We start from the raw sequence: 18,744 nt of genomic DNA, 5'->3' as shown, positions 1-18,744 counted from the left end.
AAGGCTGGACAACAGCCCTAAGGCTCACACAGCATGTCCCATCCAGTGACCCTAGAAATGGCACAGCCTAGGACAAGACCCTGGTCCCTCACATGCCCAACACAGTACACCAGCACCACCACCACTGCCTGAAATCAGAAACAGCCTTCAAGATTGTCAAGAAATGTCCTCCAAACACTGGAGCACCCACAAAAGTCCCTCAGCTATCCACAGCAATCTGGTTTACCATCACCCACAATGACACTGTGGTCATAGGCTCCAAAGTCCCCTGCCTCTCAACACGATAAGCCCCTTCCTAGTCCTACTGGTCCAGAGTACCTAGGGTAGATCAAAGTCAACTCCACATAACACCCTGAGTGTGCATGACCCCTTAGCCCTACAACAGCCCTTGGTAGCACTATGCATCTGAGACTTGCCCCCTCCCCTCCCCATACAGACTCCATCCCCTCACCAGCACAATTGTTTTTGTTTTGTTTTGTTTTGTTTTGCCAGTCCTGGGGCTTGGACTCAGGGCACTGTCCCTGGCTTCTTTTTGCTCAAGGCTAGCACTCTACCACTTGAGCCACAGCGCCACTTCTGGCTTTTTCTATGTATGTGGTGCTGAGGAATCGAACCCAGGGCTTCATGTATGCGAGGCGAGCACTCTACCACTAGGCCATATCCCCAGCCCCCAGCACAATCCTTTACAATACACACACACACACACACACACACACACACACACACACACACACACACACACACACACCAGGTTATGACTGTCCCAGAAAGATCAAAGATATTCCTGGCCTCAAATTCACTCAGCTTCAGTCTCTTCCAGCCAGACCTGGAGCTAGGAAATGAGAAGTAGGGTCTGAATGTAAGATGCTGGCTTTAAAAAGCCAGAGTCCTCCACCTGAAGCCACATTGGCCTTCAACAGGGACCTCCACCTCACCCTTTGGGAGTGGGAGTGTCCAGGCCCTGAAGGACTCTGTAATTGGTCCCAGCTCCTGCTGCTCCTTTAGCGGCCAGGGGCTGACTGGTGGGAGCCTGGGAGGTCTGTGCCCAGGCAGTGCCTGGGAGGTCCCACCACCCCCAGAAGGAACTGAGCCAAGCTGAGCCCCCATCAGAGCCACCAAGGGAACTTCCCAGAATCCTTTTTAGGCCTCACCCGGAGGCCAGGGTTCCAGTCCAGGCTGAGAGAGGGAAATGAGGTAGAAGGCAGAAAGTATACACTGGATACTCAGGCCAGCCCCACGCTTACAGAAAAGATTGCCTCTCTACTCTGCCTTTCTGGAGACTGAAACATAGAAAGGGCCCCTCCTTCTGGTAGGCAGCAGCTGATGTGGGCAGGGCCAGGCTGAAGTTGGGTTCTAGAAGCAGGGGAATGCCTCTACGCTCATGAACTGCTCCTCCTTGCTCTTTTTTGGGACAGAATTAGGTTGCAGCTCACAGTGGCCAAAGAAGTCCTTGAGTGCCAGTGCCAGGGACCATACTTTCCTGAGCAAGACTCCTGGCCCTCAATCTGAGTCTCCACTTTCTCATGAGAGAATCCATCTTGTCTGGCTCCCAAGGCCCTGGGCAGCCTCCATATTCAGGTCCATCTCCCCAGGAAGGCTGACTAACAAACATAAACACATATGCAGACACACACACACACACACACACACACACACACACACACACACCACTCTGTGGGATGTCCCTCCCCTGCACACATGGCCACACCCACACCAACTCTCACACAGGCCTGGGGAGTCCCTCAAGCCCTGAGGCTCTAGGGTCAGGGCCACCTCATTGGCTGACTACATTCCCCTTCCTCACTGTTGTCCCATCTGTTCCACCTTCACCCCAGCCAAGCAGTGTGTAGGAGAAGGTAGCCTAATCCTGCATAGAAAAGGGACATCCAGGACATCCTACCCAGCCTTGCTTGCAGGACAAGATAGCTTGATACCTGAGCCCCATAGCTGGCTGAAAAGGAAGCTCATCAGCTGATACCAGGGGAGGCAGCTGCTGGAAGGGCATAGGGAAGAGATGAGGTAATACAGAACACTGACAGCTACTGTGTTCAGAGTACTAACATAGCTCTGGGGCTCTGAGGAACAGCACAATAATGGGCTCAGAGAACTTCAAACCTGCCCTAATGTGGAGAGAACCTGCTGCAAAGCATCCTGGGAAACCCTCTCAGGATCCTTAGCAACCTTCATCTCATATCAGTCACTACCCAAGTTAAGCTTGGCTCTGGGGACCCCAGATAATGCCCATAAGGCTATGGGGGTAGAGGTGGCCCTACCAAAGGTTGATAGGGATTGGAGGAGATGAGAGCAGCTGCAGTCCTTTCTTTAATTTGCAGGGCTGGGGGTTGAATCCAAAACCTCTTAAATGCTAGGCAAGCATACTTCCACTGAGCCATACTCTCAGTCCTCATCTCTAGTCCTTCGGACTCATCCTTCAACCTAGGGTTGTCACACAGTTTGATACCCTTCACTACCCGCCCTGGCTGTCCAGTCCATCTACTCAGCTACTCTATGACCTGGCCAAAGGTTGCTGGTAGGACCAGTGGGGACTTGTGAGCTTGTCCACACCATTGCTGGCTTCCTGAGAAAAAGACTGGATTCTCCACCTCTCTCTGCTACAGCTTCCCCAACACACCAGCCTGGCTTTATGTCCATGTATCAGGATTAGGACCAATGATGATCCCAGGGAGATCTGGAGAGCAGTTAGCTAGTAAACCTGGCCATCTAGTGCCAGGCCCTACATGACAGAATATCAGGTGGGAAGGTTGGGACAAGCTGGACATCCACAACCTCCAGGCTCAGGGATCTTCAGCAGGAGTGCTGGGGGACAGATCAGAAACAGCCTCTGTAGATGATGCAGGGCCCTGGGGGGGGGGCCTACTCTATTCCTAAGGGGGCACTCTATGAGGGCTAGACCGCCACCAGACACCAACAGAGGCCTAGAGTCACTGACATCTGTGGCTTCAACCTAAGCTCCCAACTCTCAGCAAGTAGGGGATCCTGAATGGCAGGGGAGTCTGTAGGTGGACAGAGGGGTCTTTTGCTCTGTGTGTGTGTGTGTGCGCGTGTGTGTGTGTGCGCACGCGCGCGCCAGTCCTGGAGCTGGAACTCAGAGCCTGAACACTGTCCCTGGCATCTTTTTGCTCAAAGCTACTAGCACTCTGCCACTTGAGCCACAGCGCCACTCCTGGCTTTTCCTGTTTTTTATGTGGTGCTGCGGAATTGAACCCAAGGCTTCATGCATGCTAAGCAAGCACTCTACACTCTACCACTAAGCCACATTCCTAGCAGGGACAGGGGTAGGAAGGGGTGTCTTGACTCTGCCTAGCTACCTCCCAAGGAGACTGAAACCTCCTCTCTCTCTCTCTCTCTCTCTCTCTCTCTCTCTCTCTCTCTCTCTCTCTCTCTCTCTCTCTCTCTCTCTCTCTGCCAGTCCTACTTCCAGATTTTTTTTTTTTGGTGGTTAATTGGAAATAAGAGTATCAGAGGCTTTTCTGCCCAGGCTGGCTTTGAAGAGTGATCCTCAGACCTCAAAACCCAAATCCCAAGTAGCTAGAATTACAGTTGTGAGCCATCAGCTCCTGTCTGGACCTTCTCTTAATAGAGCCACATTTGGCGGGCCAGGAGGCATGTTCCAGGCAGTGGGAGCTTCTGGAGTCAGGCTCTCTTCCTGGTGGAGTGCAGTGGACGCAGAGAAAATCAAGGAGGCTGAGGGCTCCCCTCAAGCTTGGCCTGGAGGGGCCACCAGGAAAAACCAGCGCTCTCCTGCCTTATCTGTTCAGTATCTTCTACTTTTACAGTACTGTCTTCACCTGGATGAGGGAACCAACTTACAGCAGCCCCATAGAGCAGATTCTGGTGGGGGGAACAGGGCCAGGGCTCCCTTTTCCTGACTTGCCCCAGAGGTGTGGGAAAAGAGAGGCCCACCTTCTCTCCACGGACTGAGAGGCCGCCTGGAAGCCCCTGGTGCCTAATGGGGAATGCTCGTGAGGGCAGAGGAGCAGGAATACCTCAAATCACAATCGCCTTTCTTAAGGTACATGGCGAAGACGGCCTCCCAAGAACTTGGTTCCTTCCCCCAAGGAACCCCCACGGCCCTGCCCCCTCTTCCAGTCACCGCCTGGGGTCTGACTCCGTGGGTGGGGCGGCAGCTCGGCTCTGACAGCCCACGAGGACCCTTCCTTCTGAGACCCAGCCCACACCGGCGGCTCTCTTCCACTTGGGGGTCTCTCCTTCAGAGGCCGGACGGGGGAGGGGCGCTCCGCGTTGGGGAGGCCTCCGCGGGATCCGGCGGCCGGGCCAGAGAAGAAAGGGAGCCCCTGGCGAGGGGGGGGGGGGGTTGGCGCGCCCCGCCCCGGCCCGCCCCGCCGCGGATTGGCTCCGCGACGCTATATCTGGGCGCCCGCCGGAGGAGTGGGCACCGCGTCCCCACAGCCACTTGCCAGGCGCAGGCCTAGCCTCCCCGCCCGGCTCCGCAGTGCCCGCCACCGTCCTCAGCGCTCCCGCGCCGCGTTCCGCCCAGGCCGCGCCCAGCTGGAATGCAGAGATCGCCGCCCGGCTACGGCGCACAGGACGAGCCGCCCTCCCGCCGAGACTGTGCATGGGCCCCGGGAGTCGGGGCCGCCGCTGAGCCCCGCAGCCTCCCCGCCGTCCCCGCCGTCCCCGCCGCGCCCGCCGCGCTCTCCAGCCCGCCGCGCAGCCCGGAGTCCGGACGCTATGGCCTCAGCCCGGCCGACGGCGGGGAGCGCCCGGCCACCGACGAATCGCGCATCCGACGGCCCATGAACGCCTTCATGGTTTGGGCGAAGGACGAGCGCAAGCGACTGGCGCAGCAGAACCCGGACCTGCACAACGCCGTGCTGAGCAAGATGCTAGGTGAGCGGGCGGGGACGGGGCTGCCCTCGCGGGGGGCCGGGAGGGAGGCGGGGGGCCGGCCGGGACGGGGCTACCGGGCGGAGACGCGGGCCGAGAGGCCCCGGCCCTCGCCCTCGCCCCGCGCGCCGGGGGCGCCCACCGGCCCGGTGCTCGTGGGCAGCGCACCGACGGCCCGTGTCTGCGGCCCGCAGGCAAGGCGTGGAAGGAGCTGGGCGCGGCGGAGAAGCGGCCCTTCGTGGAGGAGGCCGAACGGCTGCGCGTGCAGCACTTGCGCGACCACCCCAACTACAAGTACCGGCCCCGCCGCAAAAAGCCGGCGCGCAAGGCCCGGCGTCTGGAGCCCGGCCTCCTGCTCCCGGGCCTGGCGCCGCCGCCGCCGCCGCCCGAGCCGTTCCCGGTGGCGCCCGGCGCCCGCGCCTTCCGAGAGCTGCCGCCGCCGCCGCCGCCGCCGCCGCCGGGCTCCGAGTTCGACGGCCTGGGGCTCCCCACGCCCGAGCGCTCGCCGCTGGACGGCCTGGAGACGGGCGAGGCCGCCTTCTTCCCGCCGCCCGCGGCCCCCGAGGACTGCGCGCTGCGGGCTTTCCGCGCCGCCTACGTCCCGGAGTTGGCCCCGGACCCCGCCGGCTGCTACGGGGCGCCCCTCGCCGAGGCGCTCAGGACCGCGCCCGCGGCGCCGCTCGCCGGCTTCTACTACGGCGCCCTGGGCGCGCCGGGCCCCTACCCCAGCCCGCTGTCTCCGCCGCCGGAGGCCCCGCCGCTGGACGGCGCCGAGACGCTGGGGCCTCCCGCCGACCTGTGGACCGACGTGGACCTCGCCGAGTTCGATCAGTACCTCAACTGCAGCCGGACTCGTCCCGACGCCGCTGCGCTTCCGTACCACGTGGCGCTGGCCAAACTGGGGCCCCGGGCCATGTCGTGCCCCGAGGAGAGCAGCCTCATCTCCGCCCTGTCCGACGCCAGCAGCGCCGTCTACTACAGCGCCTGCATCTCGGGCTAGGCCGCCGCCGCGCCCTGGCCTCCAGCGGTGGCGGGGCCGCGGCCGGCGCTCTGGCTCGCTCCCCTCTCCCTCAGTTTCTCTCCGTGTACGTGCGTGTGCGTGCGCACGCGTGTGTGCGTGTGTGCGCGCGTGTATAGTCTCCTGGTCTCTCCTCTCTCTGCCCTTTCCTCTCCTCCCACTGTCTCTCCGCTACTTTCCCTCCCTCCCCCCTCCCTGTCTCGATCTCGCTGTCTCTCTCTTTCTATCTCTCTCTCTCTCTCTCTCTCTCTCTCTCTCTCTCTCTCTCTCTCTCTCTCTCTCTCTCTCTCTCTCTCTCTCTCTCTCTCTCTCTCTCTCAGGTGTTTTGCCTGTACAACAGCCTTGGGGCTCCCGTGGCCCCCTGCCACGGTCTTCTTCTGGCGACCAGCTGGTAGCTCCTGGGTGTGGACTTTCCCAGGAAGCCCTGGTCCAGGATCTGCTGGCTGTCCCTGCCAGGGTCACATTTTTTGAAGCACCTAGTCCTTTTCTTGCAGTATATTTTCTAAAACTAGACTGTATTTTTTTATTTGGCCTTTTTTATATACTTAGTACAATATATTTAATTTTTAATTAAACTTTTTCTTCCAAAGGGATTCAGTGACCACCAGCATCCATGTAGCAAGGGCTTAAAAAAAAAAAAAAAACGCAAGAAGTAACAATGTTTGCTGTAAAGGAGTAGCCAGGAGCTGGATCCCCTGGGCTGGGGGCCACAATAAAATGCCTAGGCCTTTCCATCTCTGATACACACTGCGTCTGTGGTTGTTCCTCTTCCTGTCTAGAGCCTGAGCACTCTCCTCCTGATCAATCTCCCAGGAGCCTGGTTCTACTTGAGCCCCAATTTTTGTCCCTATCAGTTGGAGCCCCTGACAGCATTTACCCTATCATCTAACCTGAATCCCCCTCCAGTTACAACCCCCATCATAATTCAAATGCAGTGAGGGTCTGACCATACCAATTCCCCTGTGCCACCTTTGGCCCATTAGGTTCACCTCTATAAAACTTCCTGCAAGCAGAGGACCTTCATCTGCACAGACCACAGCATGCTGGGGCCCAATGGGGTGTTCTTACTCAACCAGTTTCCTGAGAAAGGGCAGAGCCATCCATGCCTTACCCCACTCTGCTCCCCAAGATCACCTGTCCATCCTCTGCTGAGAGGGTCAATGAGCAGGAGGGGCCTAGACCTCTCATCTTAATCTCCCAATTCCAGATTCTCCCCATCACACTATTTCTGACTGACTGGGTTTCTAGATGGACTGGATTCCTCTTTCTACCCCACCTCCTTGGCCCTCCTGAGTCCTTTTCAAAGCTCCCTCACTGGACAAGCCCCCCAAATCAGGGAAAGTTGGATTAGTCAGAAGTGTGCCCTGCACAATACTCTCCAGGCCTAAATGGTCTGCCCTAGCATATGGGAGGGGTCTAGAGGTGCTGGGGCTGCATTAACTGACAGGTATCCCACATCTGAAGCAGGATGTCATTACCTCTGTGTTCACCACAAGCCCCACACCTCAAGTGGCAGGTGGGGAGGGTCGCACCCAGGCTCTGCATAAGCATCAGGGCACAGAGAACCCAGAAGAGACAGAAGGAAACAGAAACATGCTCCACACAGAAGTAGGAGGCAGGGCCCGTCCTCTCCTGCCTGAGCCCTTGTGCACCCTTCAAGTGTACGCCTGCTTGGGCTGAGGCATCTCTGCACAGGTATCCACCACAGCTCCACCGTTGGACACACCCAGAAGTGCTACACCGGCGGTGCAGACAGCCTGGAGCCGGCCAGGGTACTTACCCTATTCTGGGTTCCACACCTTCACTCTCCTCAGAGGGCCCACCCTTCTGGATAAATAGTGTGGGGGCTCAAAGGGCACCTTGGGATGACAAGACTCCCACCATTTGTGTGAGGCAGGGGCAGCGCAAGGTACTTCTTGGAAGCCCAGCCCCCAGGTGTGAGGTTGAAAGGCTAGTTGGTGCTCAGTGTGGAGCAAACTCAAACTTAAGAGTCAATCCCAGGAGCCAAGTCAAAAGGGGCTATGGGCCCAGTCATAGTACCAAGGTTAGCAGTAGGTAGGTGCTGGGACCAGGGTTCCCGTTGCCCTGCGTACAAAGCCATCCCTCAAATCCAAGAACAGTCCCCCTTCCAGGCTGGCCTGCCTCCCTAGCCCTCTTGGCTCTGTTGGGCTCTTTCCACCAGGGCAAGGCTCTCCTTCCAGTGTTTGAAATGCAGTCTGCACCTGGAGTGACCTAGGTGAGATGCTGACGCACCCCTGGTAGGAAAGGGGGACCAAGAGCAGGTAAAGTGCAGGGACTCCTCCGCTTTGAGACATGGTCCTCACCGTCTTGGGCATGCTTAGGGACTCTACCAGCACAACTCCAAAGACAACTGCCTTATCAAGGCTATACTGGGACAGGCAAAGGAAACATGTGCATTTAAAACCAGAGCCTCGGGGCTGGGAAGGTGGCTTAGTGGAAGAGTGCTTGCCTAGCATGCATGAAGCCCTGAGATCCAGCCTTCAGTACCACATACACAGAAAAAGGCAGAAGTGGCGCTGTGGGTTAAGTGGCAGAGTGCTAGCCTTGAGCAAAAGAAGCTCAGGGACAGTGCTCAGGCCTTGAGTTCAATCCTTAGGACTGGCAAAAAATAAATACATAACTAAAACCTGAACCTCTAACTTAGAAGGACCAACTCAAAGACTAACCCAACTAGACACCATGGTAACCTAAGCTAGTAATTTACATTAGCTTTTGCCATCTCCCAGGGACTTGCCCCAAATTTGGCCTTACTCCAAACTAGGCCCCCACTAGCCTTCTGCCCCGGCACTTTGGGGAGGGTCTTCTAAGGAGCACTCTAGACACTTTGGTACTATACAACTCTGGTTTTGGAATATTCACTGGCATGGGAAACATTCCCTCTGTCAAATTTGGAGACTTTTCTCATCATCTCCATAAACAATCCAGTACTACTCATTCCTCCCTGCTCATTGACCTTAAAAAAAAAACACTGCTGGGCACCAATGGCACACCTGTGATCTTAGCTACTCAGGAGGCTGAGTTCTGAGGATCTCAGTCTGAAGCCAGAATGAGCAGGAAAGTGTGGGCCTCCAATTACGCACCAAAAAGCCAAAAGTGGTGTTGTTTTGAGTGGTAGAGCACAAAAATTCAGGGACAGTGCCAGGCCCTGAGTTCAAGCCTCAGGATCGACACAAAAAGAAATCAAAAATAATTTTAAGAAAGAACCTTGCACCCTTTTGTTAGGCTAAAAATGGGTCTAGAGGCGCCTGTCTCCCACCTCAAACAGGTCTCCGGATCTTAGGCTCTGCAGGAGCGGGGTTAGCTTCCGCCCAGCCCACACACTCCTCGGCCCCAGGCTTTGGCCCATCCGCAAGAGTCAGTGACTGGGGGGTCTCGGGACAGGCGGGGCGCCTGAGAAGGCGCCAGCCCTTCCCTCTCGGCCAGCCAGCGACCCAGGGTCCCACTCCTCCCGGCCTCCTGCCCCGGTCTCAGGAGCCCCTTCCGGAAGACCCGACCACTATCCCAGGATCCCACCTTACATCTCTCGCCCGCGACTCCACCCGCATCTCATGGCCCCCAGACCCGGACCCTGGGACGGACCCTGGGTCGCAGGGACCTCACCCTTTCTCCCACGCCCCTGCCCGGCAGGGAGAAAACAGGAAGCGAAGCGTGGCGCATGGCGGCCCTGGGGAGCTCAGGAAGCCGCTTATCTCCAGCCACAGCCCTGACCCCTGGCCTCACGCCGGGCAGGGGGCGCCTGACCCGGGGACAGGGCCTGCTCACCTGGCGGGGAGCCCTGGCCGCCCGGCCCTGCCCGGGACACAGCTACCAGAACTGGGCTCCAGGGCTGGGAGATGGGACACAGGGGGCGGATATGCCCTTGAGCCCAGGCTACATCAGTGTGAGACCCCAGATCAGTGTGAGTCCCCCTACATCAGTGTGAGCCCTCTAGATAAGTGAGTCCCCACTGATCAGTGTGAGCCCCTTTACATGAGTGTGAGACCCCCTAGGTAAGTGTGAATCTCCCCTGATCAGTGTGAGCCCCTAGATAAGTGTGAGTCCCCCTGACCAGTGTGAGCCCCCTTACATGAGTATGAGACCCCCTAGATAAGTGTGAATCTCCCCTGATCAGTGTGAGCCCCTAGATAAGTGTGAGTCCCCCTGACCAGTGTGAGCCCCCTTACATGAGTATGAGACCCCCTAGATAAGTGTGAATCTCCCCTGGTCAGTGTGAGCCCCTAGATAAGTGTGAGTCCCCCTGACCAGTGTGAGCCCCCTTATATGTGTGAGCCCCCCCACCTCAGTGTGAGCCTCCATTATCACTGAGCCCCCCTACATTAGTGTAAGTCCCGCCTAGATCAGTGTGAGCTCCCCCCAGGCAACATTAGTGTAAGTTCCCCCATCAGTGTAAGCCCCCCAGATAAGTGTGTTTCCCCTAATCAGTGTGAGCACCCCAGATCAGTATAAGGCCCCCCCAGGCTACATCAGTGTGAGCCCTCCCCAGATCAGTGTAAACCCCCTGATCAGTGTGACCCTCTCCCAGGCTACTTCAGTGTGATTTCCCCCTTCATGATGGAGTTCCTGTCAGCACTGCAGGAGGTGGCCAGGAGCCAGACCCCAGGGTGTCCCACATTCCCAACAACACACCCAGAACCACAGCCTGACCTCCTGCTTCCTCCCAAACAAGGCTCACTTCCTATAGCAGGTGCCACATCCCTGTGGTTCTTCCGATTTTAATGGTGGAGGGGGAAGCCGGGTGGTTGTTTTTGTGTTTACAAAGCTGGGTCTTTTCTTGGGGAGGGGGCAGGACAGGGGCCATCCCTGGACCTTCCCCAGGGTCCTGAAGGCCTCTGGGTAGGACAATGGGCCACAGCACCTGGAGCCCCTGTGCTTCCTGAAGTAGAGAGCCTTGTTTGCTTCTGAGTCAGCCTCAGCTGGAACAGGGGCTCCTTGCACACCTGCAGGTCTCCAGACCCTCCTCGCCCCACTCACTCACATGCAAGGGCAAAATGCCCACAAGGCCAAACACCCTCCATGGCAGGTGTTTCCTCCTCTTCCTCCCTGCTCTAGGCATGCAGCCAAGCTCTCTGCAGCCTCCTGCTCAGCTGTGGCTCCATGCAGACTGTCCATCCTTCCTACTGTTCACTTGCTCAGCTCAGTGGCACTCTTGGTCTTGGGTACTGGGTGGTAGGGTGGTAGGATCACAGTACTGTCTGGACCCAGGAGAGACTGGGAAGTGGGGAACACACAAATGGGCAAAAACTAGTTTGCCAGTTCCACATGTTCCTTCAAAGGCTCTGGTTTTTGGAGGCAGTGGAACCTAAGCTCAATGCAAAGCCTACCAGGCTCCTCCTCCAGGCACTGTATGGGGGGCCTTGCTCCTGGACTACAGGAAATTGCATAGCCCTGGCAGTCCCTCCTGGGCCACAGCTAACATCTTCCTGTATACAGCCAAGTCTTGTAAAGACATGTATACGACAGCATAATACCCTAGCCCTATAGTTGAGTCTGTATCTTCAGAGGTCAGTTCCAGCCAGCAAAACTTCTGTTGTGCATCTCCTGTTTTGTCCTGTGCCAGGTAAAGATGAAGATATATTTTGTCCTCTCAAATTCCAGAGGGCCCCTGGGATGCCCCACTGAATGCAGTGACTAAGCCTCTGCAACCCAGTGTCTCAGGGCCTACATAGCTCCCAACTTCTTCCCCAGTCTCTGTCTCATTTCTGCAGCTCTGAGACTGCCCTCATCCTGCAAGAGTACAGAGTGGATAGCTCCAGGTTGATCGTGCAGGGTCCCTCAACAGAAGCCATGAGGTCCACATACGGGTACTTCTCACTCAGGTAGTCTAATCTAGGACTGGAGAACCAAATTATATGCCCCCAAACTCAGGTCTCTGCTCCTTCTCTGACCTTCAGGAGGTAGTGGCTTGTTTGTTCTTTCCTTGGTCAGGAGGGAGTGATCTGTTGGCTACCTACCTGCTCAAATAACCGGATGGGAACACTGTGCACAGGCAGCAATTGCAGAACAACAAGGAGGCTATGCCCAGGTGCTACAGAAGTGCTGGGATGGGCACAGGCACAGGCACAGGCACCAGCCACCTGTGGCAAAATGGTTTCTCCTAATCCTGTTTTGTTCACAATGCAGACCCTACCTGACTCCTCCATCTTATGTTCCAGCAAAATTCAAGCTTTCCCTCCCCACCTGGACACTTGGCTATATCCCAGCATGCCCAGCAGAGCCTGGCCTAGTCCAGGTCCGCAGCTTTTGAACTCTACTTCTCCATTGGTGTTTCCCAGTCCAAGATAGTCACCCATGCCTTCAAGCTAGGACCATGGGATGGCCCAGCATCCTCAAACATCCATAGCCAGAAGTTCTCTAAGACTTCTCCTAGATCCATGCCCTTGGACCCCACTTGGTATACTTGCTGGTCCCCTTCATATCTTCCACAGACATTTGTGTTCAGAAGTGGCCTGGAAAACGGTTACAAGTGTGAATACGTAGGTGGACCAGTTGCACACTGAAGTCCAGGAAATTCACTCTTCGTTTATATACCATCCTTGGGACCCAGGTCTGATCCCAGCTCTTACAGTTTCTGGCTATGCAATCAGTACAAATCCTATTAACCTCTCTATGCCTTAGTTTTCTCATCTGTGAAAGAGGACAGCAGCTCTCCTTGGACGGGTGAAATGGGTACAGTAGGGGTCAGGTCAGGATCAGCTTTGGGGCTATTTCTTACTGCTGCTGAGGGGTCTCCAAGGCCTTCCCTCTCTCTCCGTCTCTCCTTCTAGGGAAGGGGCCTGCTCGGCTTTGCCTGCCTCCCTCCCTTACCAGTGGGATCAGGGGAGGAAAAGCACTCAAGCCTAGGCAGGTACTAGGGGCCAAACTGATCCTTCTAAAGATGGGGCTGGGCAGTCTCTAGAGTGCCCCCCCACTTCTGTCCACCCCTTGGAGGCAGCAGGAAATGACCCGACGGAGCTCAGGCCAGGGCGGCCCAGCCGGCTTCCCCTCAGGCCCATTTCCTTTATCCGGTTGTTTTGCTCTGAATTCACCAAGCTTCGCCTTCCACTCCGTGTCCACCCCCTCCTGTCCGGAGCGGGGCAGGATGGACGCAGGACATTTGAGAGCTCAGTGCAGCCCACTGGGCCCCCGGTCCGCAATCCGGCGCGCGCCCCCTGCTGCCCGAGCCTGGGGCGGCCGGCCGCTCCCGCGCCCCTCCCTCCCCTGAGCGGAGCGGCACCCTTGGGGCCCAGGGCCCGCCTCCAGGCAGGTGAAGCGGACAACGGTCCTGCCGCACCCGCTCCGTTCACTGCGCCTCCTTTGGCACGCCCCGGGGAGCTACCTGGGAAGAGGCCCCCGCGAACCCGGCGTCCGAGGCCCGCGGGGGGCCGAGTGGGAGATGGGCTCCAGTCAAGCCGGCCAGGTGTTCCGAGGCCCGCTGTGCACCCCGCGGGGCAGGGCGGGGGCGCACTCGTGTCCCCGGGGCTGGAACGTCCCCGGAGGGCTGGTGTCCCATGGGAGCTGGGGCGGGGAGTTGTCGTGTCCCGGGCGTGTGGGGGGGAGGAGTTAGTGTCCCTTGGGAGCTGGTGTCCCATGGGCGCTAGGGGGGCTAGTGTCCCCGGGGAACCGTGGCGCCCAGTGCGAAGAGCTTGTTCCAGCAGGTGGCGACGGTGCCCAGGGCGCGCATCAAGAGTCGCCTCCGGCCGCCGCGGCTCCGGGCAGGGGCGGGGCGCATCCTGGGCCGCCTCCTCTGTTGGCAGGGAACAAGGGTCAGCTGGCGCCCCGCTGCCCCGCCCGGCCCTGGGGAGAGGGGGTCACACCCCGGGGGGGGCTGTCTACTTGCGCCTAGCAACCCCACCTGGCGCGACGTCCAGCAGTGGCGGCGCATCACCGCCTCTGTTCTCACGGCCACCGTCCATGCGGCTTTCTCCAAGGGGCCCCCGCGGCCATCCGCCACTGCTCCGCGCAGGGTCCAAGCCAGAGACTCGATGGACAGTAGAATAGTGCGCTCCTGGGGAGGGAAGGTTGGAAAGCCGAGGAGAGGGGGAACCTGTTAGGAGACCCTGAGGGGAAAGGCGTGTGGGCGAAGGTGGGGGCACTTCCTCCATACCTTCTGCGCTGCGCAGGAGGCCCCAGACAGTCCCAGCCCTCCACCAGCTCCGGTCAGGTTTTTCTGAATGAAAGCGTAGTGTCTGGAGCCCGGCCCCCTCTGTGGGGCCCTCAGGGTTGGTAACCGCAGCCGCAAGGCCGCCTGCAAATCTTGGAAGATGATGGCTTGGTAGTGATGCAGCATCTCTGGGATGCTGCAAGAACCAGGCCTGGCCCCGCCCAGCGTAGTCCTCAGCAGCGCCAGCAGCAGCACACAGAAAGCAGACTTGGGGGACACCTGGAGGGAATACCAGATCAGGATGGGCTCCTAGGCCTCCCAGAGGCACTTGCGGTCGCTATAGGAAGCACTGTCCCCATCTCTGAACTGGCACAGATGGAAAAGTATTCAACAAAGCTCCCAGGAACAGAATAAATCTTTGCCCATTTTAGAAAAGCAGAGACCATAAGCCTGCGAACTAGATGTTCTATTCTGTTGCAAAATTTGTGGGATGTATATTGGGGGCCTGAAGAGGTCATCTCACTGAGCCCTGAAGGACCAGAAAGGGACAAGTCCAGAGCAGAGACCCTGTGCTGTGATGTAGATGGGAAACAAGGAGCCAAGTGATGGAGGATCTACAAGTCTGGAGGGTTGGGCACTGGCAATCCTAGCTACTTGGGAGGCTGAAACTAGAAGTCTGTTTTTTTTGTGGGTTTTTTTTTTTTTTTTTTTTGCCAGTCCTGGGGCTTGGACTCAGGGCCTGAGCACTGTCCCTGGCTTCTTCCCGCTCAAGGCTAGCACTCTGCCGCTTGAGCCACAGCACCGCTTCTGGCCGTTTTCTGTATATGTGGTGCTGGGGAATCGAACCTAGGGCCTCGTGTATCCGAGGCAGGCACTCTTGCCACTAGGCCATATCCCCAGCCCAGAAGCCTGTTTTTGTTGTTGTTGTTTTGCCAATCCTGGGGCTTGGACTCAGGGCCTGAGCACTGTCCCTGGCTTCTCTTTGCTCAAGGCTAGCACTCTGCCACTTGAGCCACAGCGCCACTTCTGGCCATTTTCTGTATATGAGGTGCTGGGGAATTGAACCCAGGGCTTCATGTATACAAAGAACTCTTGCCACTTGGCCATATCCCCAGCCCTGGAAGTCTGTTTGAAGCCAACCCAGAGAGAAAAGTCCATGAGACTCATCTCTAACTCTGCAAAATGTATGGCTCAAGTATTACAGCACCAGTTGTGAGCATGCATGCAAGACTGAGAGTTCAAGGTTGAGTTCAAGTTACACGTAAGTGCATAGGCATGTGTACACTCACACATGAACACACACACAACTGGAGGGACCACCTGGATTTGCACAGCTGAAGTGAGCATATTCTGGTGTGGACAGGGTAAAGTAGGAAGTAAGCCCAGAATAGCCTTACCTCTTTACCTTCCAGCTGTAGCAACCCCACCACATGCAACGCAAATTCCTCTTGCTAATCTCTGGGTAGCCTCTGGATAGAAGACTGTGGTGCTGCCTTCCCCACAGAAGCTGAGGACAGAACTGCTCAGCATTTGGAGGCTTGGGAACCCCTACTTCCTATCAATGACCCTGCTGCAGCCAGTTCAGAGCCACAGAAACCCAATATGAACAAAGGCAAGAGCTCAGAACTCCAAGTCACACCCCCCACTGGAAGGGAAGGCTAGGGAAACTCCTAGAGGTAGCAGAGGAGAATGGGGTTACATCACACCCCACATACAGGTCTCATCCTGTCCAGAATGGAAGGGACTGACTGGGGGGTAGGGAGATAGTTGAAGGTCCTCTAGACGCATCCCCTCCAAAGGGGACAGTCTCCAAACCTGCCCCAGACCTTCAGGATGGAGTCAAGCAGCCAACTCAAGCTGAAAAAATCAATCATGTGAACCCAGGGAGATGACAGGATAGGACTCTGCTCAGCTTCCCAGCCCTGGCAGGGGAATCTGAGAGCTAAATGAGGCCTCCTATCTGGGGCACCAGACTGAAAGAAAAAAACATTCTACTGTGGCCCCTTCCTGGGATCTACTGGATACCAAGTCCAATAAGGGTAGACTAAGAATTGCCTGTGACCCCTCCGCTTGCTGCCAGTAGAGGTAACACTAAGAACAATCTGCTGAGCCAAGTCAATAAGAGCTACTAGAGAAATGTCTCACACCACTGCACTCAATGTGGGGAGGGTTGGGTCCCAGATACACCCACCCCTTCAACACTTCCAAAATTCAGGCTCAGCACAGTATGGGAGGAAACCGTGTTAGGAAGGACAGGCTTTTCTCAGCGCAGTGCATCACAGGAAACAGCAAAAGGCTTCCAAGAGGTACAGAAGGAAGCAGCATTCCTCCTCAACCCTAGATAGCTGCTGCTCACCAGGACCTCTCCAAATCCTTCCCTCCCTCCCTCATGAGGGGCCCCTCTAAAGTCTCTCCCCACCACTGCTCTCCAGGGACTCCCCACAGCCCCCCACTGCTCCTCAGGGGCCTCTCCACAGCCCCCCCAACTGCTCCCCAGGGGCTCTCCACAGCCCCCCACTGCTCTCCAGGGGCTGACCACAGCCCCCCACTGCTCCTCAGGGGCCTCTCCACAGCCCCCCCCCCACTGCTCCCCAGGGCTTCTCCACAGCCCCCCCAACTGCTCCCCAGGGGCTCTCCACAGCCCCCCACTGCTCTCCAGGGGCTCCCCACAGCCCCCCACTGCTCCCCAGGGGCTCTCCACAGCCCCCCACTGCTCCTCAGGGGCTCTCCACAGCCCCCCCACTGCTCCTCAGGGGCTCTCCACAGCCCCCCCACTGCTCCTCAGGGCCTCTCCACAGCCCCCCATTGCTCCCCAGGGGCTCTCCCCAGCCCCCCCACTGCTCCCCAGGGGCTCTCCATAGCCCCCCCAACTGCTCCTCAGGGGCTCTCCACAGCCCCCCACTGCTCCCCAGGGCTTCTCCCCAGCCCCCCACTGCTCCCCAGGGGCTCTCTACAAACCCCCACTGCTCCCCAGGGGCTCTCCCCAGTCCCTCCCCACTGCTCCCCAGGGCCTCTCCACAGGCCCTCCCCCCCAACACTGCTCCCCAGGATCTCTCTACAGTCCTTCCTACTACTCACCAGGGACTTCTCCACAGCTCCCCCCACTTTGCTCACCAGGGGCATTTCAGGGGCTGGTCCTCCTTCACAATCTCCAGGTGGTCTGGAACATGACCTGAGGTCCTCAGCGGTCTGAGTGCACTGTGTAGTGGGGACAGTGTAGCTGCAACTGGCTACACCAATGTGCCTACACCGGGTCCAACACCAACAAATGGGGCCACCTTGGACAGGGATAAGGGGCAGGCGGAAGAGGCTTTTGAAGTTGTCTCCCCCTAGCAAAGGAGGGAGGGAGGAGAGGCCAGCAACCCAGTCCTGCCCCCTCCCTCTCTCCACCCTCTAATCACTCCAATTAACTTGACCCTGGAGTCCAGCAGTTGCTTGTAGCAGCAGATTCGGGGCTGCTGTGGGTTTCAGTTTGAATGTGTCAGGAAAACCCGGCTGCAAAGCAGCAGGAATGGCTCAGTGGGCACTAGGAAATGCAGGATTGGGCAGAGACCTGCCAGGGCTGCCTTACAGTCACTGGGCCCACACTGGGTCCTGCCCTTGCGTGGCTTCCTGGGCTCTTTCTGCTGGCTTAGGCTGAGCTTAAAAGTTCAACTCACTTGAGGGACAGTTTGGGTGTGCTTTCTCAGGAATGGAAGCTAGTGATGCATAGAGGGAATGTACCTTGAAGCAAGTGAGGAAGCCCTCACGCAGATGAGAAAGCAAGCAGATTACTACAGGTACACTTCATCTTTCCATTTGTGCCAGGCAGGAGCCTCACAAGAGCTTTTCTCCCCCCACCAGTCCTGGGGCTTGAACTCAGGGCCCGAGCACCATCTCTGAGCTTCTTTTGCTCAAGGCCTCTTACTGCTTGAGCCACAGTGCCACTTCTGGCTTTTTCTGTTTAGGTGTTACTGAGGAATGAAACCCAGGGTTTCATGCACACTAGGTAAGCACTCTACCACTAAGCCACGTTCCCAGTCCCTAGGGCATCCTTTTATGTGCCCACTAAGTTGCACTTCTGGGTTTGGTTTTCATCTGTTAGGGGACCAGCTGATTTTGGCTGCTTCTTCAGATTGAGTTTCCTGGTGCCTTCATGCCTCCTGGATGCAGAACACATCAGCAGCTCTTCCAGCCACTCTGGTGGACAGATGTTGGAGGGGACCTATAACAACTTCCCCGACCTGGTGTCCAGGTGAACTGCCCAAGATCCACCAACCTGCAGACCCTATCCCATTCAGGGTGATCTCAAGACTCTCAAAACAGGAAAGGAGGACATGCTGGTGCACACATGTGAGGCGAGTACTTGCAGGACTCCCTGTTCTTACTTGTAAGGAACAGGCAGCACAGATGCTGCCTGCCCCGAGTCAGGGACTTGACCACCACTGCAGGTCACTGGGGATCATAGCTTAGCTTCTGTTCTCCAAGGAAGTACATCCCTGAAAACAATCTCTTATTATTCAACATGACCATTGGTGAGTCACCAATCTGAGCTTGAGCTTGTCCACTGCTATCCACTATCTATGACCTTGTCAGGTGGTCTCTGCCCAGCCCATATACCCTCTTCCAAGAGAGCCAGCTTGTTTTCAACTCAGTGCACACACACAAGAATCTGAGGCCCGAGGAAGACCTGTATCTAATTTTCAATCTAGTTATGACAGGAGTCACAAGTATTTTAGGATAAAATTGCTATGAATTAGCAAAGATTCACCTGCAA

General features: G+C 57.2%; 2 protein-coding genes and 1 long non-coding RNA gene across 3 annotated transcripts; 2 read left to right on the top strand and 1 right to left on the bottom strand.

The window, feature by feature from the left end:
• The first annotated feature begins 708 nt into the window (after window positions 1–708).
• Window positions 709–6,626, top strand: LOC125353985. Its single transcript, XR_007211385.1, has 2 exons — window positions 709–751; window positions 6,538–6,626. It is a non-coding gene; the product is annotated as an uncharacterized LOC125353985 (long non-coding RNA).
• On the top strand, window positions 4,405–5,949 carry Sox18 (SRY-box transcription factor 18). Its single transcript, XM_048349783.1, has 2 exons — window positions 4,405–4,872; window positions 5,064–5,949. Exons 1-2 carry the CDS (start codon window positions 4,536–4,538, stop codon window positions 5,867–5,869), a joined length of 1,143 nt encoding a protein of 380 aa, XP_048205740.1. The 5' UTR covers window positions 4,405–4,535; the 3' UTR covers window positions 5,870–5,949.
• Window positions 6,627–13,490: 6,864 nt separating the features above from the next.
• On the bottom strand, window positions 13,491–17,111 carry C6H20orf204 (chromosome 6 C20orf204 homolog). Its single transcript, XM_048349443.1, has 4 exons — window positions 17,067–17,111; window positions 13,992–14,297; window positions 13,735–13,892; window positions 13,491–13,629 (listed from the first exon to the last, which is right to left on the bottom strand). The coding sequence occupies exons 1-4, from the start codon at window positions 17,109–17,111 to the stop codon at window positions 13,491–13,493; spliced, it is 648 nt and encodes a 215-aa protein (XP_048205400.1).
• Between the last annotated feature and the right edge of the window lie 1,633 nt (window positions 17,112–18,744).

The sequence above is a fragment of the Perognathus longimembris genome, chromosome 6 (assembly GCF_023159225.1).
Source record: "Perognathus longimembris pacificus isolate PPM17 chromosome 6, ASM2315922v1, whole genome shotgun sequence".
Lineage (NCBI taxonomy): Eukaryota > Metazoa > Chordata > Mammalia > Rodentia > Heteromyidae > Perognathus > Perognathus longimembris.
This window is presented reverse-complemented; position numbering and strand designations above follow the sequence as displayed.

Coding starts and splice junctions, on each gene's coding strand:
- Sox18 (XM_048349783.1), top strand. CDS start 4,536: ATGCAGAGATCGCCGCCCGGCTACGGCGCACAGGACGAGCCGCCCTCC. Junction 4,873..5,063: donor CGTGCTGAGCAAGATGCTAG/GTGAGCGGGCGG, acceptor TGCGGCCCGCAG/GCAAGGCGTGGAAGGAGCTG.
- C6H20orf204 (XM_048349443.1), bottom strand. CDS start 17,111: ATGCCCCTGGTGAGCAAAGTGGGGGGAGCTGTGGAGAAGTCCCTG. Junction 14,298..17,066: donor GAGCTGTGGAGAAGTCCCTG/GTGAGTAGTAGG, acceptor TGGGAGGCCTAG/GAGCCCATCCTGATCTGGTA. Junction 13,893..13,991: donor CCTCCTGCGCAGCGCAGAAG/GTATGGAGGAAG, acceptor TTCCCTCCCCAG/GAGCGCACTATTCTACTGTC.